The sequence below is a fragment of the Nyctibius grandis genome, chromosome 7 (assembly GCF_013368605.1).
Source record: "Nyctibius grandis isolate bNycGra1 chromosome 7, bNycGra1.pri, whole genome shotgun sequence".
NCBI lineage: Eukaryota > Metazoa > Chordata > Aves > Nyctibiiformes > Nyctibiidae > Nyctibius > Nyctibius grandis.
The window spans coordinates 36,711,951-36,725,593 of NC_090664.1; the positions used below are offsets into that span (position 1 = coordinate 36,711,951).

General features: G+C 43.4%; 1 protein-coding gene across 3 annotated transcripts in view; it reads left to right on the forward strand.

Moving 5' to 3' along the window:
• The first annotated feature begins 1,825 nt into the window (after positions 1 to 1,825).
• Positions 1,826 to 13,643, forward strand: part of CACNB2 (calcium voltage-gated channel auxiliary subunit beta 2) — a 278,037-nt gene continuing 266,219 nt past the window's right edge. For all 3 annotated transcript variants that reach the window (XM_068404461.1, XM_068404463.1, XM_068404464.1), the window contains exon 1: positions 1,826 to 1,924. In XM_068404461.1, coding sequence (XP_068260562.1) covers positions 1,826 to 1,924 — 99 coding nt within the window. The remainder of the gene's footprint in view (positions 1,925 to 13,643) is intronic.

Below are 13,643 nucleotides of genomic sequence, written 5' to 3' on the forward strand. Positions count from 1 at the left end.
ATGAAATGTAAGCATGTAAAAGACATTCTTTTCACTTAAAATTAAGTTTCTGTTTTGCCATAGACAACTTTGACAAAATTCTAGAAATTATTTTTGAAGAATACTACAACTTTTCAACATGAAATGTGAAACTTTTTGGACAAGTGAAAGTTCTCAAGCTGCTTCAAACCTCGGAGCACTTCCACTTGCAGAGAAAGCCAATTCCTTCTCAAGAAATGGGCAGCTCCTGCAGGATATTTTCACTATTCATATGAGAAAATCTGTAGGGGTAAGCTAGTTCAGTGAGGAAATTTGTTAGCTGTCATGGAAAATGTAATAAATCAACAACACAATTGGGAGAAAGCTTGACAGTACTTCTTGAAATTGAACTGCTTTTGTGCTGGTTTTGGTTCGCTGGTTTCTTTTCCTGTAGGTGACTATTATATTGCTCTTAGTAACAGTTGTGATTTTAAGTATATGACATGAGGCCACTCAAGAGTTTCTGTACTAATTTCTCACTGTTTGCGATCAACTGATACGCAATTTCACAAACAATCACAAAGTCATACTGAAAACATAAATTTCCCTCTCATGCTCCATGGAGCACAGCTAGGTCCAATCCAAAGATGAGGACGAGAGGTAACGGGTCTTCCTCTACAAAACCTCTTCTGACAAGTATCAGTCCATTGTGTGCTTATGTGGTCAGAGGGTTCAGTCTCTGTCAGGACAACCAGAAAGTCGGATTTTGTTGCCAAGAAATGAACGATAGATCACCTCAAGGGTGGAGGGTGATTTTCCCAGGTCAGGATTTGAACGGGTCTTTCAAAAGCCTCCTGTGGGGTACTGGATAAAACGATTGAAATTGTGCTGCTACAGGTTATATAAAATTAGACAGTGGGCTTTATCTGACCTGCTAGCTAGGAATTACTCACCCCTTGTTGATATGTGCATGGGAACCTCCAAGAAGTACAGGAAAAACCATATTAACAAGACAGTATTAACAAGACAGACCTATGGAACTTTCTCTTCGGAAAGTGCAGGTTTGCTCACTAAAACCAACCATACCCCACGACTCGGGCTTCGATACGGGTCGAGACACGCGATGCCACATGGTCAGGGCTGAGGGAGGGGCGCACCCTGACCCCCGCGCTCCCGGCCGTACCTGGCGCGGCGGGGAGGGCTGCCTGAGGGGGAGCGGCGCGCGCCAACCACCGCTCCTACCCAAACTGCGCCCGGGAACCGGCCCTCCGCAAGCCACGGAGCTCTCCGACCGCCGGGAAGCGCCGTTTACGAACAACCTACTGACGGCAGACGGGAGCGAGCCCCTCCCGCCCTCGGCCTCGGCCACGGCTGCGCCGGGGCTGACCCAGCCCGGCGCACGCCCACCGCCCGGCCCCCGCTCCCACGGCCCGGCCGAGTGGCGGGGAAAAGCAGGGCGTGACCCCCGGCTCCCCGGCCCCAAGTTTCTTGCTCGCCCCTGCGCCGCGGCCGCGCAGCCCGCCGCCCCCGCCCCGCGCTGCCGGCGGGGAGGCAGGCACCGCCCCGCGCCCGCCGCCCGGTAGCAGCCGGGAGGGAGATGCTCGTTGTCACTTTCCCTCGTCCCCACGCACCGCCCCCTGCCCTCCCCCCGCGCCCGGCGGCGGCGGTGCCCCGTCCCGTGGCGCCGCGCTGCGCGCTCCCCGCCGGCAGCAGGCCGGGCCCCGTCGCCGCCGCCGCCCGCGTCCGCCCGCCCGCCCCCTCCCCGGGCATGGCCGGGTGCTGAGGGGCGCCCCGCCGCCCCGGCTCGACTCGGCACGGCTCTGCCCCGCCGAGGGGCTCGGCGCCCAGCCGCCCGCTCTCCTCGCCAATGGTCCACAGCGACATGTCCAAATCGCCTCCCAGCCCGGCGCAGGAGGTGCAGATGGAGCTGCTGGACAACCCCCTGCCCGCGGCGGCGGCAGCGCAGGTACCGCGGGGGCGGGAGGGCTCGGCCGGCGGGGCGGGGGGCGGCGGGGCCGGGCCGGGCTCGGAGGGCTTCGCCTTGAAGCAGCGGGCGGCGGGCTGGGAGAGGCGGGGAGGGGAGCGGCGGGTCTGCCGGAGCTCCCCGTCCTTCAACTTCGGCTCCCCGCCGTCAGAAAAGTTTGACGGCTCTACTAAGGCGCCCGAAACCCCTGTCCTCGCCCCCACCCCCAAACGCCGTTTAATTAACACTCCCAGTGGGATGCTCTGTGCCATAGAAGCTTCGCAAGTCAAAAGAATCTCGCAGCTTTCTGGAGGGTGGATATATGAGAATACGTTGCTGTTAAGGTGCTCTTCCGTGCACGTATTACTCACCGGTTACGGCTATTTTCTCCTGCTTCAGTAACCTGTTGTATCTGTACCTGATGCTTACCATGCACTGCTGAAACCTTTTCATCTCTTATACAGGCTGGTAACAGTCTGTGTTGATGGAGGAGGGAGATTCTCGACGGTTATTGAGCAGGAATTTTGTGGAGGCTGAACGTACTGAGCGCGCTGCAGTTCTAAGCTGCTCGATTACCGTGCAGAAGGTGGTTGTACTGTCATCTCTGAAATTTTAACAACTTGGGCCGCGTGCACTGCGTTCAGGTGGATGTATGAGCAGAGGGAGGCAGGGTACGGATGTTGGCACGTTTGGTAAAGACTTTATGTTTTGAAAGGTGGTTCCTGTTTAGTATACGAATGTTGCATAATATCTTCGAGGTTGCAATAGTTGGCTACAAAGACTTACGGTGCTATTTTTAAACCCAGTAAAAGGGTGGTAAAATCTGATTGCGTGCGTTTTAAATTACAAACATGCTTGTTCTTGTTAGGACAGAGTTTTTTTCCTTTTGGGGTGGCAGTTTTTGTTGCTGCTGCCAAAGCTATCTCTGATACTTTATTTTCTTTGAGGAAGTGGTCCAGTTTCATCACAGAAGTGCCCGATTGCCAGAGGAAAATGCTGTCAGTCTGTCAAAAGACTCGCTAATTGATCTTACTGGGGACCAGTGACAGTAGAACAAAATCTGGGCACTGAAACAGACTAGGTTAAGCTAAAAAAGAAAAAATGTCTCTTTGGATGTGAATTTGACTGCAGCCTCCAAGTGCAGAACAGACCTTTCAGTAGGGCCATATGCTTCGCCAGCTTCTCCAGAAGCAGTGGCAAAGGAACTAATTTCTGACCTAAAAATCCCCCCCTTTTTATATCTTTTCAGCCCCAAGCACAGAATCAGCAACTGTCAAATCATATGGTGCCTCTCTGCTGTGGACAAATGTCAAATACTGATCATAAAACGGATTTTTCACCCCTCCTTTTAACTAGCCATAAAGAACCTTTGTTTAGAGAGGAAGGATAGTTTGCTAACACCCACGTTATTTATATTTCAGGTAAAGAACTTATATTCTGTTTTATAGAATTGGTTTCTGAACACTTGCAGCCAAAAAGGTTTACTTTTTAAGATAGTAATACTGCAGCTTTTTAGTTCAGGGAATGTTTTTCAGTTTTCAGAACCAAAGCCATCAGGCAAAGCAAGAATCATATCTTCTCCATATATACGTATTCTACATAAAACTTTGGTGTAGAGGAAATAAGATTATGGACACAAAAGAGCCCTTTGAATAATAATGTTAGTTAATTCCTTAGCACGATCTGCATTGAGAAACAATTATTCTGATTTGTATTTTTGCTCATTAACATGATTTCCAAAAAATCAATATTGTAAGATCTTGCTGCTTTGGAACATACAGTGAGAAGGAGAGGCTTAATGAGAGCATGTGAATCATCAAGTAGATTGCCTACAGGTGCTTCAGTCGTGCCCACTGCTATCTTTTCACTAAGGTACTTGAGTATTAATCCTGGAAACATTTCATGCCAAGTAATGCGTGAGGGAAAAAAACCCAATATGCGAGCTTCTGGAGTGATATCACTCCTAAAAGTATTCTCTCTGAAGTGCTACTTCTGGGAATTATCATTTAGCAAAATATAATTGAAGAGCTTTTGTAGAGCTGTAATAAGCCTCAAAATTTCTTTATCCAATAATTTTGCTTTTGCAAAGCTGAGGATTTCTTTTAACCTGGCTGTACATCATGGTCGATGTCTTAGATCATGCCTGTCCATCCATTTTGGCCAAACTTGTCACCACTTGGCAGAGGAGTGATATTAATTAACATTCTGGACATAATTACTCTTAAAAGGTAATTAAATACGTGGAATATTCCTAGATAGCCTCTGTGTAAAATTTATTTCTTCTTTTCATAATGCATTTTCCTAACAAGATCTGCAAACAAAATGAAATCCCTTTAGGTGTTGATCATGACAGATATGCTGTACTCTCCCTGGGAACTTCTTTTCAATGGGAACAAGGTATTGGTGTGCTATTTAGGTATTACCTAAAATTCTGTGGCTTTTGGGTCCATGCTACTGTAAAAACATAGTTCTAGGTACTCACTTTGATCCTGGTCCAGATGGGCTTGCGGTATAGTTTCAGATGTCCAGTTTTATTCAGATGAATGCCCATGCTAACAGTTACAGTGTGGACCTATTCACACAATGTCCAGGTATATGTCAGTGCACGGTGGTAGTTTTAGGTGTGGCCCTTTTGTATTAATTCAGCATTTGATCTTCTGAAATTGTAAACCAAGCAAACTCTGTTCAAATGCATCATTGTTTGATGATCGGTATCTGTTTTTTAAAAAATCAACTCCAGTCCTCTTTTTAATTCTTTAATTCAAGAACTCCTTAATTCTACAAAGTTGAATTAGTAGAATATTCACTTTAATAATTTTAATTAACCCAGATGCTATGCTGATTTGTTTATAATATATTATAACATAGCATATTAATGCCTTTCATGGTAACTCTTGGCCTCTCTTCTCTTTTCCCTCTCTCCCGTGTTTTTTTTTTCTGATCCTACTTCAAAGTCCCTCAATCCCCAGAAATCATTAGATTCTATTTCTATTGCTATTTTCTCATCATAAAGCTTCCTGTGTTGTGTCATAGGAACAGGCATAGCAAATCAGAACAGTAAATTACATGAGACGTTTCAAAGAAAATATGATGAAACCTTGTATCAAGCAACTACAGACTACCTTGCGGAGGGAGAAGGTATCTTACCCTGGATGAATTCTTCCCTGTTCCCGATTATTATTTTCCTCCTGTTCGTTTTCTTGCCTTCTTATGCATCATCTGTCAGTGCAAGTCCTAGCAACCTGACACCTTTTAAATGAAAACAATTCTCTACTTGATTGTTTTCTTCAGCTCTTTCACTTGCGTTATGATTTCCTCTGTGCCCTGATACTGTTAAGTGCTTCCTCCTCCCAAGTCTAAAGGCTTCATCATCCCAGCAGCACTTGGCTCCAGCTGCGCAGGTTGCATTGCTGAAGGTAAACTGCCAGCATGGGGTTAGGGACAGGCTTGTTCAGTTTTCCTTCTGCATTTACTGCAATTGATGTTAATGTGAATTTTAGAGTAATGTGCATGTGGTAACTCCAGAATATCAGGTTAGTTATTTGGCCCTAGCACTGACTGTTGTTCTTCCTGGATCTCCAGCTATCTTCTCAGTTGCACAGCACCACCCCTTCACTGCCTGTCTTGTGGTAATGAGGAATGGAAAGAATAGCCAGCGATTTATTCTCAGCAGATTAATCAGACTGCCCTCTGCTGCTCTCTTTCAGCTGAGTTGATTTATCGTAATTCATACTGTGTTTACCTATTCTTCAAATAAACATTTTGCAACAGCGTATTTCCCAGTACTGACTTGCAAGAATACTTTGTAAGTGATAAACAAACAAAATTTATATCCCTTTGCTTACTTAAATAATAACAATAACCATTTGTTATAGAGGCATGGAAGGTTTTGCTCAGCATCCCTAGAAGCCAGATCCAATGTAGCAGCAGCTCAGTGGAGTATATACAAATGAAGAAGAGATGAAATGCAACTCCATTCATTGGACTTTCTCAGGGTCCTCCGCAAGAGGTAGTGTTTTCTCTCCTGATGTGGTAACTTCCTTTCAGTGTTGTATTCCTTACTGACAAAAGTAATTTTTAATAGTCCTTCTAGCCAGCCCGTCTAGGGAAGTGATCGTCCCTCTCTACTCGGCACTGGTGAGGCTGCATCTTGAGTACTGTGTTCAGTTCCGGGCCCCGCACTTCAAGAAAGATGTTGAGGTGTTGGAGCGAGTCCAGAGGAGGGCGACCAAGCTGGTGCAGGGTCTGGAGGGTCTGACCTACGAGGAACGGCTGAGGGAGCTGGGGTTGTTTAGTCTGGAGAAGAGGAGGCTCAGAGGTGACCTTATTGCAGTCTACAACTACCTGAAGGGAGGTTGTAGTGAAGTGGGAGTCGGCCTCTTCTCCCGGGCAACTAGTGATAGGACAAGAGGACATAGCCTCAAGCTTCACCAGGGGAGGTTCATGTTGGACATCAGGAAGAATTTCTTTACAGAAAGGGTTATTAGACATTGGAATGGGCTGCCCAGGGAGGTGGTGGAGTCACCATCTCTGGATGTGTTTAAGAAAAGACTGGACATGGCACTTAGTGCCATGGTCTAGTTGACATGGTGGTGCAAGGGCAACGGTTGGACTCGATGATCCCTGAGGTCTCTTCCAGCCTGGTTGATTCTGTGATTCTGTGATTCACAGAAGAAGGCCCTTTAGGTTTCAGCTGTTACTTTTCTGATGAGTCTCCTCTGCTCTTCGGGTTTATTTTGCATTGTTCTGAACTCTGTCAGTAATAGGTGATCTTGCATGCTCATGCCTTCCAGAGACATTTATTTGCCACTTGAGTATAGCACATCATCAGCATATATGGGCTATAGTAATTGTTTTTTACATTTTCCTCAAGTGTAAAATCCCTCTGAAATAATTCAACAGTTTCAGTCCTAACTTATTTGTGTATCTGGTAACCATCTTCTACAGGCAATCTCTGTTTTTGTCTTGTTTTGTCTCTAGGTTTATAATTTCAAATCGTTATGGATGAAAAGTTCCTGTACTCTTCCAAGGCTGGCTTCTCTAGAGTCTCAGTTACTTTTCTTCTGCTTCTTTTACTCAGTTCTTTCCTGTGCCGGGATAGAAGAGTTTCAAAATAGCACAAAGCAACCAAAATCACCCTCCCTGTACTCCAAGGGCTTGCCTTAGTCTCTCTCGGCGGGGCAGCAGACCCTTAGCAGAGGAAAGCTTCCCCATAGTTGGCTCTTGCTCCCTGCAAATATCTTTCTGTCAGGGAGTCAGATCTCTTTTTCTGTTTGCTTGTGTAAGAAAAAGACAGAAATCCATGGAGAGCAGGTGGGGAGGAGCGGGCACGTGGCCTATAACTGCAGTTGCCAATCTTAAAAGGCTGTGGGAGGCACAGTGGGGTTTGGGCATGAGCTTCAACACCACCTGCTGTTGGGTACTCCTGTCTTGCTGAGTTGGGAGCAGACATCTTCATCACTGGTGTTACAGGGAGATGTGCAGCAGATTTGCACCGAGGTGGGTTCCCAAGTCACTGGGGAGGAGGAGAGCAGGCCAAGTCCCCTACTTCTTGTCTGGCGGGTGGAAGCTGCCAGGTGACCTGGTCTGAGGCCAGGGTGAGAGCACTGGGAGATGGCTTAGAAGTGTAGGAACTGGTGAGAATTGGGCTATTTCTAGCTGCAGTATTGGCAAGGCTTTATCGCAGGCCAGCAGAAAAGAGCATCAAAGATTTAACCCTGTCACAAATTTCTCAGCAGAAATGGATTTTCTTTTTTATGGAGGGAAAAAGGAGCATCTGTCACATACTTGTTTTTCGATTATGGATGCAAGTTTGGATAAATAGATTATTTGTGGAGGTTTTTTGTTTGTTTGTTTGGATGAATTTTTTTTGGTGTAGCTGCAGGATTTTATAAAAGGACTGTGGAATGGACTTAGCAGACTCTTCACTGCAGCTTGCATGAACTCGATGACTGTATATGGAGAGCCTCAATTTGATAGGATTCCTGAAGGGAAGCCTTGTATTTTCTGAGTTGTGTCCTGATAACAAATGTTGTTTTATTGAAGAAATCCAGGTTTTTAGACCTAACCTTGGGATTCTTCTCTGCTATAGGGACATGAGTCTGTGCTCCTCAGGCAACCTCTTCGCTGGAGGTATGTCTCAGGGCTGAGTGCCTGTCACAGGACTGCACTGATGTTGACTGTGTAGGATGACCTGAAACCCTGGCCCTGAGACAGAGGCAAGCCAGGATATATTGCTATGTCCAACATTGCTCTGTTGCCCCCATTCCAGTTGTGGAATAGAGCTGTGGAGTGCTGGGGAGCTCGTCACCAAGGTCTGTGTACATCTTCCAGCCCTTGGCTGTACTGTCAGAAAGCTGACCTCCCCTGCTTTATGAGATTAGTGTGACTTGTGGTGCAAAGGACAGAAATATTCATGTCTCTTTCTGTAGCTGACCCTTTATATCCAAAGATGTGCAGTTTGTGTTGTTTGAGTGTGAGTGTGGGAGTTTACAGTTACGCAGCCGATGCTGGAGGCTATACCACCCAGTAGCTGGAGGGTATAATTTCTGACTGGTGGCAAGCCTGGCCATTGATCAGAGAGGGCTCAGGAGGTCTGACCTACAGGAACATTCTGTTGCCTTGCTGTAAGGAATTGATTAAAGTGACAATGGCTTGTCCTTCTAAGAGGTGGATAGAGCTGGATGTGCGTGTTCTGCACTGTCCTGGCATGCCATTCTTTGTCCGGGACATGGGCATTTTTAAATATCTTTCAAAGCTTTTGCATGGGAAGGAAAAATGCTTAGTGCACTCTTTCATTTCTGACTTTTCTAGAAATTCTCTAATCCTTCAAGGGGTCTCTCTTTACCTTTAGGTATTCTTTTGATCCTTGTAATTGGTGTTTTGTTCATCTGAGATTGTGTAAGCTTCATTCCAGCTCTAAATTTTTGTTTTTCTGGTTTTGTTCTCTCCAATTCCTTTTTGCGTCTTTGTTTCGAGACCCGACTTGACATCAGTGACTCTGCTGCCTAAAGCTTCTGCACCGTTCCTTCATTCTTTGAATAAGACCAGTAGGCGAGTTTTTAAGGGTTTATCTTTGCCACCTGCCATCAGTCTCAATAACTGGTGCTATTTTACCTTTTATAATCAGTAAAGGTTCAGGCTCATGCTGTGTATAGTCTTCACCTCTGCTTTGACATATTTCCAGTTCTGGGCCCCCCAGTTCAAGAAAGATAAGGGAACTACTGGAGAGAGTCCAGCGGAGGGTTATGAAGATGATCAGAGGACTGGAGCATCTCTCTTATGAGGAAAGGCTGAGAGAGCTGGGTCTGTTTAGTATGGAGAAGAGAGACTGAGGGGAGATCTTATAAATACTTACAAATACCTTAGGGGCAGGTGTCAAGAGGATGAGGCCAGGCTCTTCTCAGTGGTGTTCAGCAACAGGACAAGGGGCAACGGGCACAAACTGAAACATGGGAAGTTTCATCTGAACATGAGAAAAAACTTCTTTACTTTTGAGGGTGACAGAGCACTGGAACAGGCTGCCCAGGGAGGTTATGGAGTCTCCTTCTCTGGAGATATTAAAAACCCTCCTGGACGCGACCCTGTGCAACGTGCTCTAGGGGAACCTGCTTTGGCAGAGGGTTGGACTAGATAATCTCCAGAGGTCCCTTCCAACCTGAACCATTCTGTGATAAAATACCGTTGGAGTGATTACTGGTGAAGAGCATTTTAAGATTCTCACTGAAGATCAGTTCCCTGGTTGTAGATAGCCGGTCATTTTAAATGTTTTATATTTCCTCTTCCAGATTATAGTATTTTGCCTGCAGAGATAAGCCATGCCTTCTGCTTGTCATGCGTGTTAGAGGATTAAATGTTACGGATGCATGCTTTTCATGTGTTGAGGCAGAACCTCATCAAAATTAAAGGGTTTCACTGAGCAACATTGATCTCAGCTGTTTGTCACAATGAGTAATTGTATATGAAACTGTTAATTATCAGGAGACTGCTATGCATGCCTCTAGTGCTTCATATCATTCCCATATTTTGTTTGATTACATGAGTTGAATAAAGGTTGCACAATGTACTTTCATGTCAGAGTTGGGAGGCGGAGTCTTTCTTTGCTTTATTAAGACTTTGTTGATGAAATAGTTTTACAAGATTACTTTGGTAGGGTTTGTTTTGTTTTGTTTTGTTTTTTTGTTTTGTTTTGTTTTTTTGGTTTTGTTTTGTTTTTTTGGTTTTGTTTTTTTTTTTTTTTTTAAGGTTTCACATTGTCTGCCAGGTATTTTAAGAAGCTGTAGAACATAAATGCCTGTGTTGTGTTTCTCATCTCTGGCAACTCAGCCAATTTTAAAAGAACTTCACACATCTGACTAATAAACCAAACTACAGTTTTGATCTTGTAAACACTTACATGTATACATAACTTTGTTTGTGTAAGATGTTCTGCTGAAATCCAATGAGAACGTTCCTGTCTGCAAACTTTTTATATAAACAGGCTTGTTCGCAGGGCTGGAGTTGGTTGTATTAAAATTAGCTGGGGCAAGCGATGGTATGCCATAGGCAGCCGGTTATGCTGGGTTTTGAGATTGTTACCATTGGGCACCGTATACTGGGGTGCAGAGACACTTGGTCCCCTATGGTTGTTCTGTTAGGTACAGCTACTGTACAGGTTAAGAACGACTGCCCCGTGTTGCTGCTTTTACTGGCCAATGTCCGTACATCGTGATTCAGGCCTTTATTTTTAGCTACCCAATTGCAGCCAGCTGCTGCACAGAACACAGATAAGGCAGCTAATTTTAATATGAAAATCATAGTAACATATTGGGTTCATTGTTAAAAAAATTTCTTTTTTTTTTTTTCCCAGAATTGAAAGTAACTGGTAGATTATTTTTTTTTGTACAAAGGTCTTGTTCTCGCATTAAGCTCTTATGGAAAAAATACACTCAAAGAAGCAAAACATAATGAATATGACAGGATGAGTATTCATGATTCTCCACATGACAGAGATAGTTAATCATTTTTTAAAATATGTAAGAATCTGTTTTGTTTATGGAAGACTTATCTCATTTTTAGAAGAAAGTTTCAAACATTTCTGACTGTGGGAATAAGCTTGAAAGGCCTGGAACACAAATGTAATCCCAGCTTAGCATCCTTTAAAATAATGAGAATAGTTATTAAATGCCGCTCTTCCCATATGCCAAAATTGTCCCCCTTTCCCCTGATTCAGAATCGTTCTGTGCATGGAAACAGCTGTAAAACTGACTTTCCCTATACTGTGTAGCCAAGACATGGCCTGCCATCATCTCAACTGTGTTTTTGTGTTTAAAGTTAGTATTTAGCTTGTGCTCCTGAATAATTTCCACTATATAAGACTAGAAGAAAAAAGTGTGTGCTGCTGTGCACCAAAAAAAAACCCCCAAAACTGAAAAATCAAGGTGAGTTTCAGTCTGAGCTGCATTTGCTGTGTGATGTTGCCTGAAATAAATGCTTTTAGTTGTTGCTACGCAGGTAGAGAAGTGTGCATTTTATCTGTGCTTGTAATGCGTTTTTATTCTGCTCTTGTTTGTTTTATCCTCAGCAAAAAACAGTCCCTCTTTTGCCTTTGTAGTAATTTTTTGTGTTATAAAAGTGAACACTATGATTCTGTACATAAAATAAATATTGAAGAAACTGGGTACAAATACAGAAAATGTGACTGTGAAAGAGAATATGTGTACATTTTTCCTAGTATCTCCTTAGGGATTACACAATACTATACTGTACATTATTTATGAAATTGCTTAGTGTGCTCTTTATGTAGATGCTTTATATTTTTGAGTTGCTATGTGAATGTTATGAATTCTTTATTTTTTTGTAAGTATATTTCCATATTCTTCCACAAAAATTGGAGAAAAGAGGGTCAGAATGTTGTCGGGTAACTACAGTGAGTTACCTCAATAAGAACCATTTTAAGAGGTAAATTTTGATTTAAAGCTATTGTTTTATTTGAAGACTACTGATGTCAAAGATACTTTTTCTGTATTTTAGGTACCTTAATATTATATTATATTAGATGGAATATTATATTATATTGGGTGGAAAAAGATGGTTCTGATAGAACTGCCTGTTCTAACAGTAACTGGAAAATGTTTTGAATAATTTGCTGGTAATGGTGGTTCCGATCTACTTTTTATTCTTATAGATCTATGAAGACCTTTCTATTATCAAAAAGTTCTTCTGTTATCAAAGATCCCTTTTAGAAATGCAACCATATAAAGTCATTCCTCATTCAATTTTAATTTTTACATTTTTGTGACCTACTGGGTTACAGTTCTAGACGCATCAGAAAGTCCTATTTTCATCCCCATAATGTGTAGAGTGCTGATTTTTATATAGTTATGGCCTAACCAACATGTGTAGTATGGCTTTTAACAGTTTTGTTAAAATCATATGAATTTGTCAAAATATCTTTCCCATAAATCTATATTTTGGGGGAAAATAATTGATTTTCTCATAAGTCATTGTTAGTTCAGTGACATAACAGGTATAAATTATTTGTGCTGAGAATCAGGGTCAGGCTGACAGATCTATTGTTACTTGAGTCATTCTTTCTAAAAGATTGGTATAATATTAGATTTCAACCAGTGCTCCGAACTTGCCCAAAATCAATGCTTATGGTCTGGATACAGCTTGAGATCGTTCTCTTGCATCTCGTGGTGGCAAGTTACCTGGATTTGTCAATCTGACAAATGATCTGAAGTTAGCAGTGGCTATCTGTCGTCCTCCTCAATTACTCTTAGATGGCAAAATATTTCATCATACTTACCATATGTGTTACTGCTAAGAGCTACAGCTCAGATTTCAAAGTCGTGATCTTAAAAATCTGCCAGTATGATATTTTAAGTGCACCTCCGAGTCTGTGCTGGAGCCCACCCTTCCCTACCATGAGAACCGAGGGGACCAACACCCAAAGCTCAGCGTGGTGCTCTCAAGATTGCCCAAGCCCAGAGAAAGACATGCTTTATGCACCCAGGCAGAGTTTTACCCCGGGGTTTGTTGTATCAGGGCCAGGTTGTCAGGAGTGTTGTGTTTTAACACGTGCACAGCCACATTCTCCAATAAGCTAGTCATAATTTTCTCGTCCTGCCTAAACCCAGGACCGACAGCAGCTTATGGCCAAAGTCAACAGCAGGATGCAGATGCATGGACTTGGAATCCTAGGAAATAATAGTGGATAAATAATATAATTTGTTATTGTAATATTTTGAGATACCAGCACGCCAGTATCGTACTATCGAGAGGGTTTGTTGTTGTTGTGTACTTTAAGGAGAACAATAAGATTTCTGTAAAGGAATTTTTATTCTTGGGAGAAGGATTGTAAGATAGTATGGGGGAGGATATGAAATTACTATCTGAAAATTTAGCATGTAGGTGATGGAGCCTGGTGTTTGGTTTTGTGTTGCCTTTTTTTTCCCCTGAGTTATTGTGGAACTCGAAAGTTCAGTGCTGAATGCAAGATGAGAGCTAAGATCGGGAAGAGGCCAAGGCAGACCTTGAAAGAGAAGACAGAGACCCTGTTTATTGCAGGGAACTGTGGGAGGTATTTAAAGACAGGAGACATGATCCAGAGAGATGGATTAGTAAAATGACATTTACAGCAGCATGATGAGTAAGGAAACAAATTGCGTTTATCAACCTCAAGGAAAATAATGTTTGAAGTAGTCAAGACATGATTTTGGTGTAAGTTTAGATGAATTTA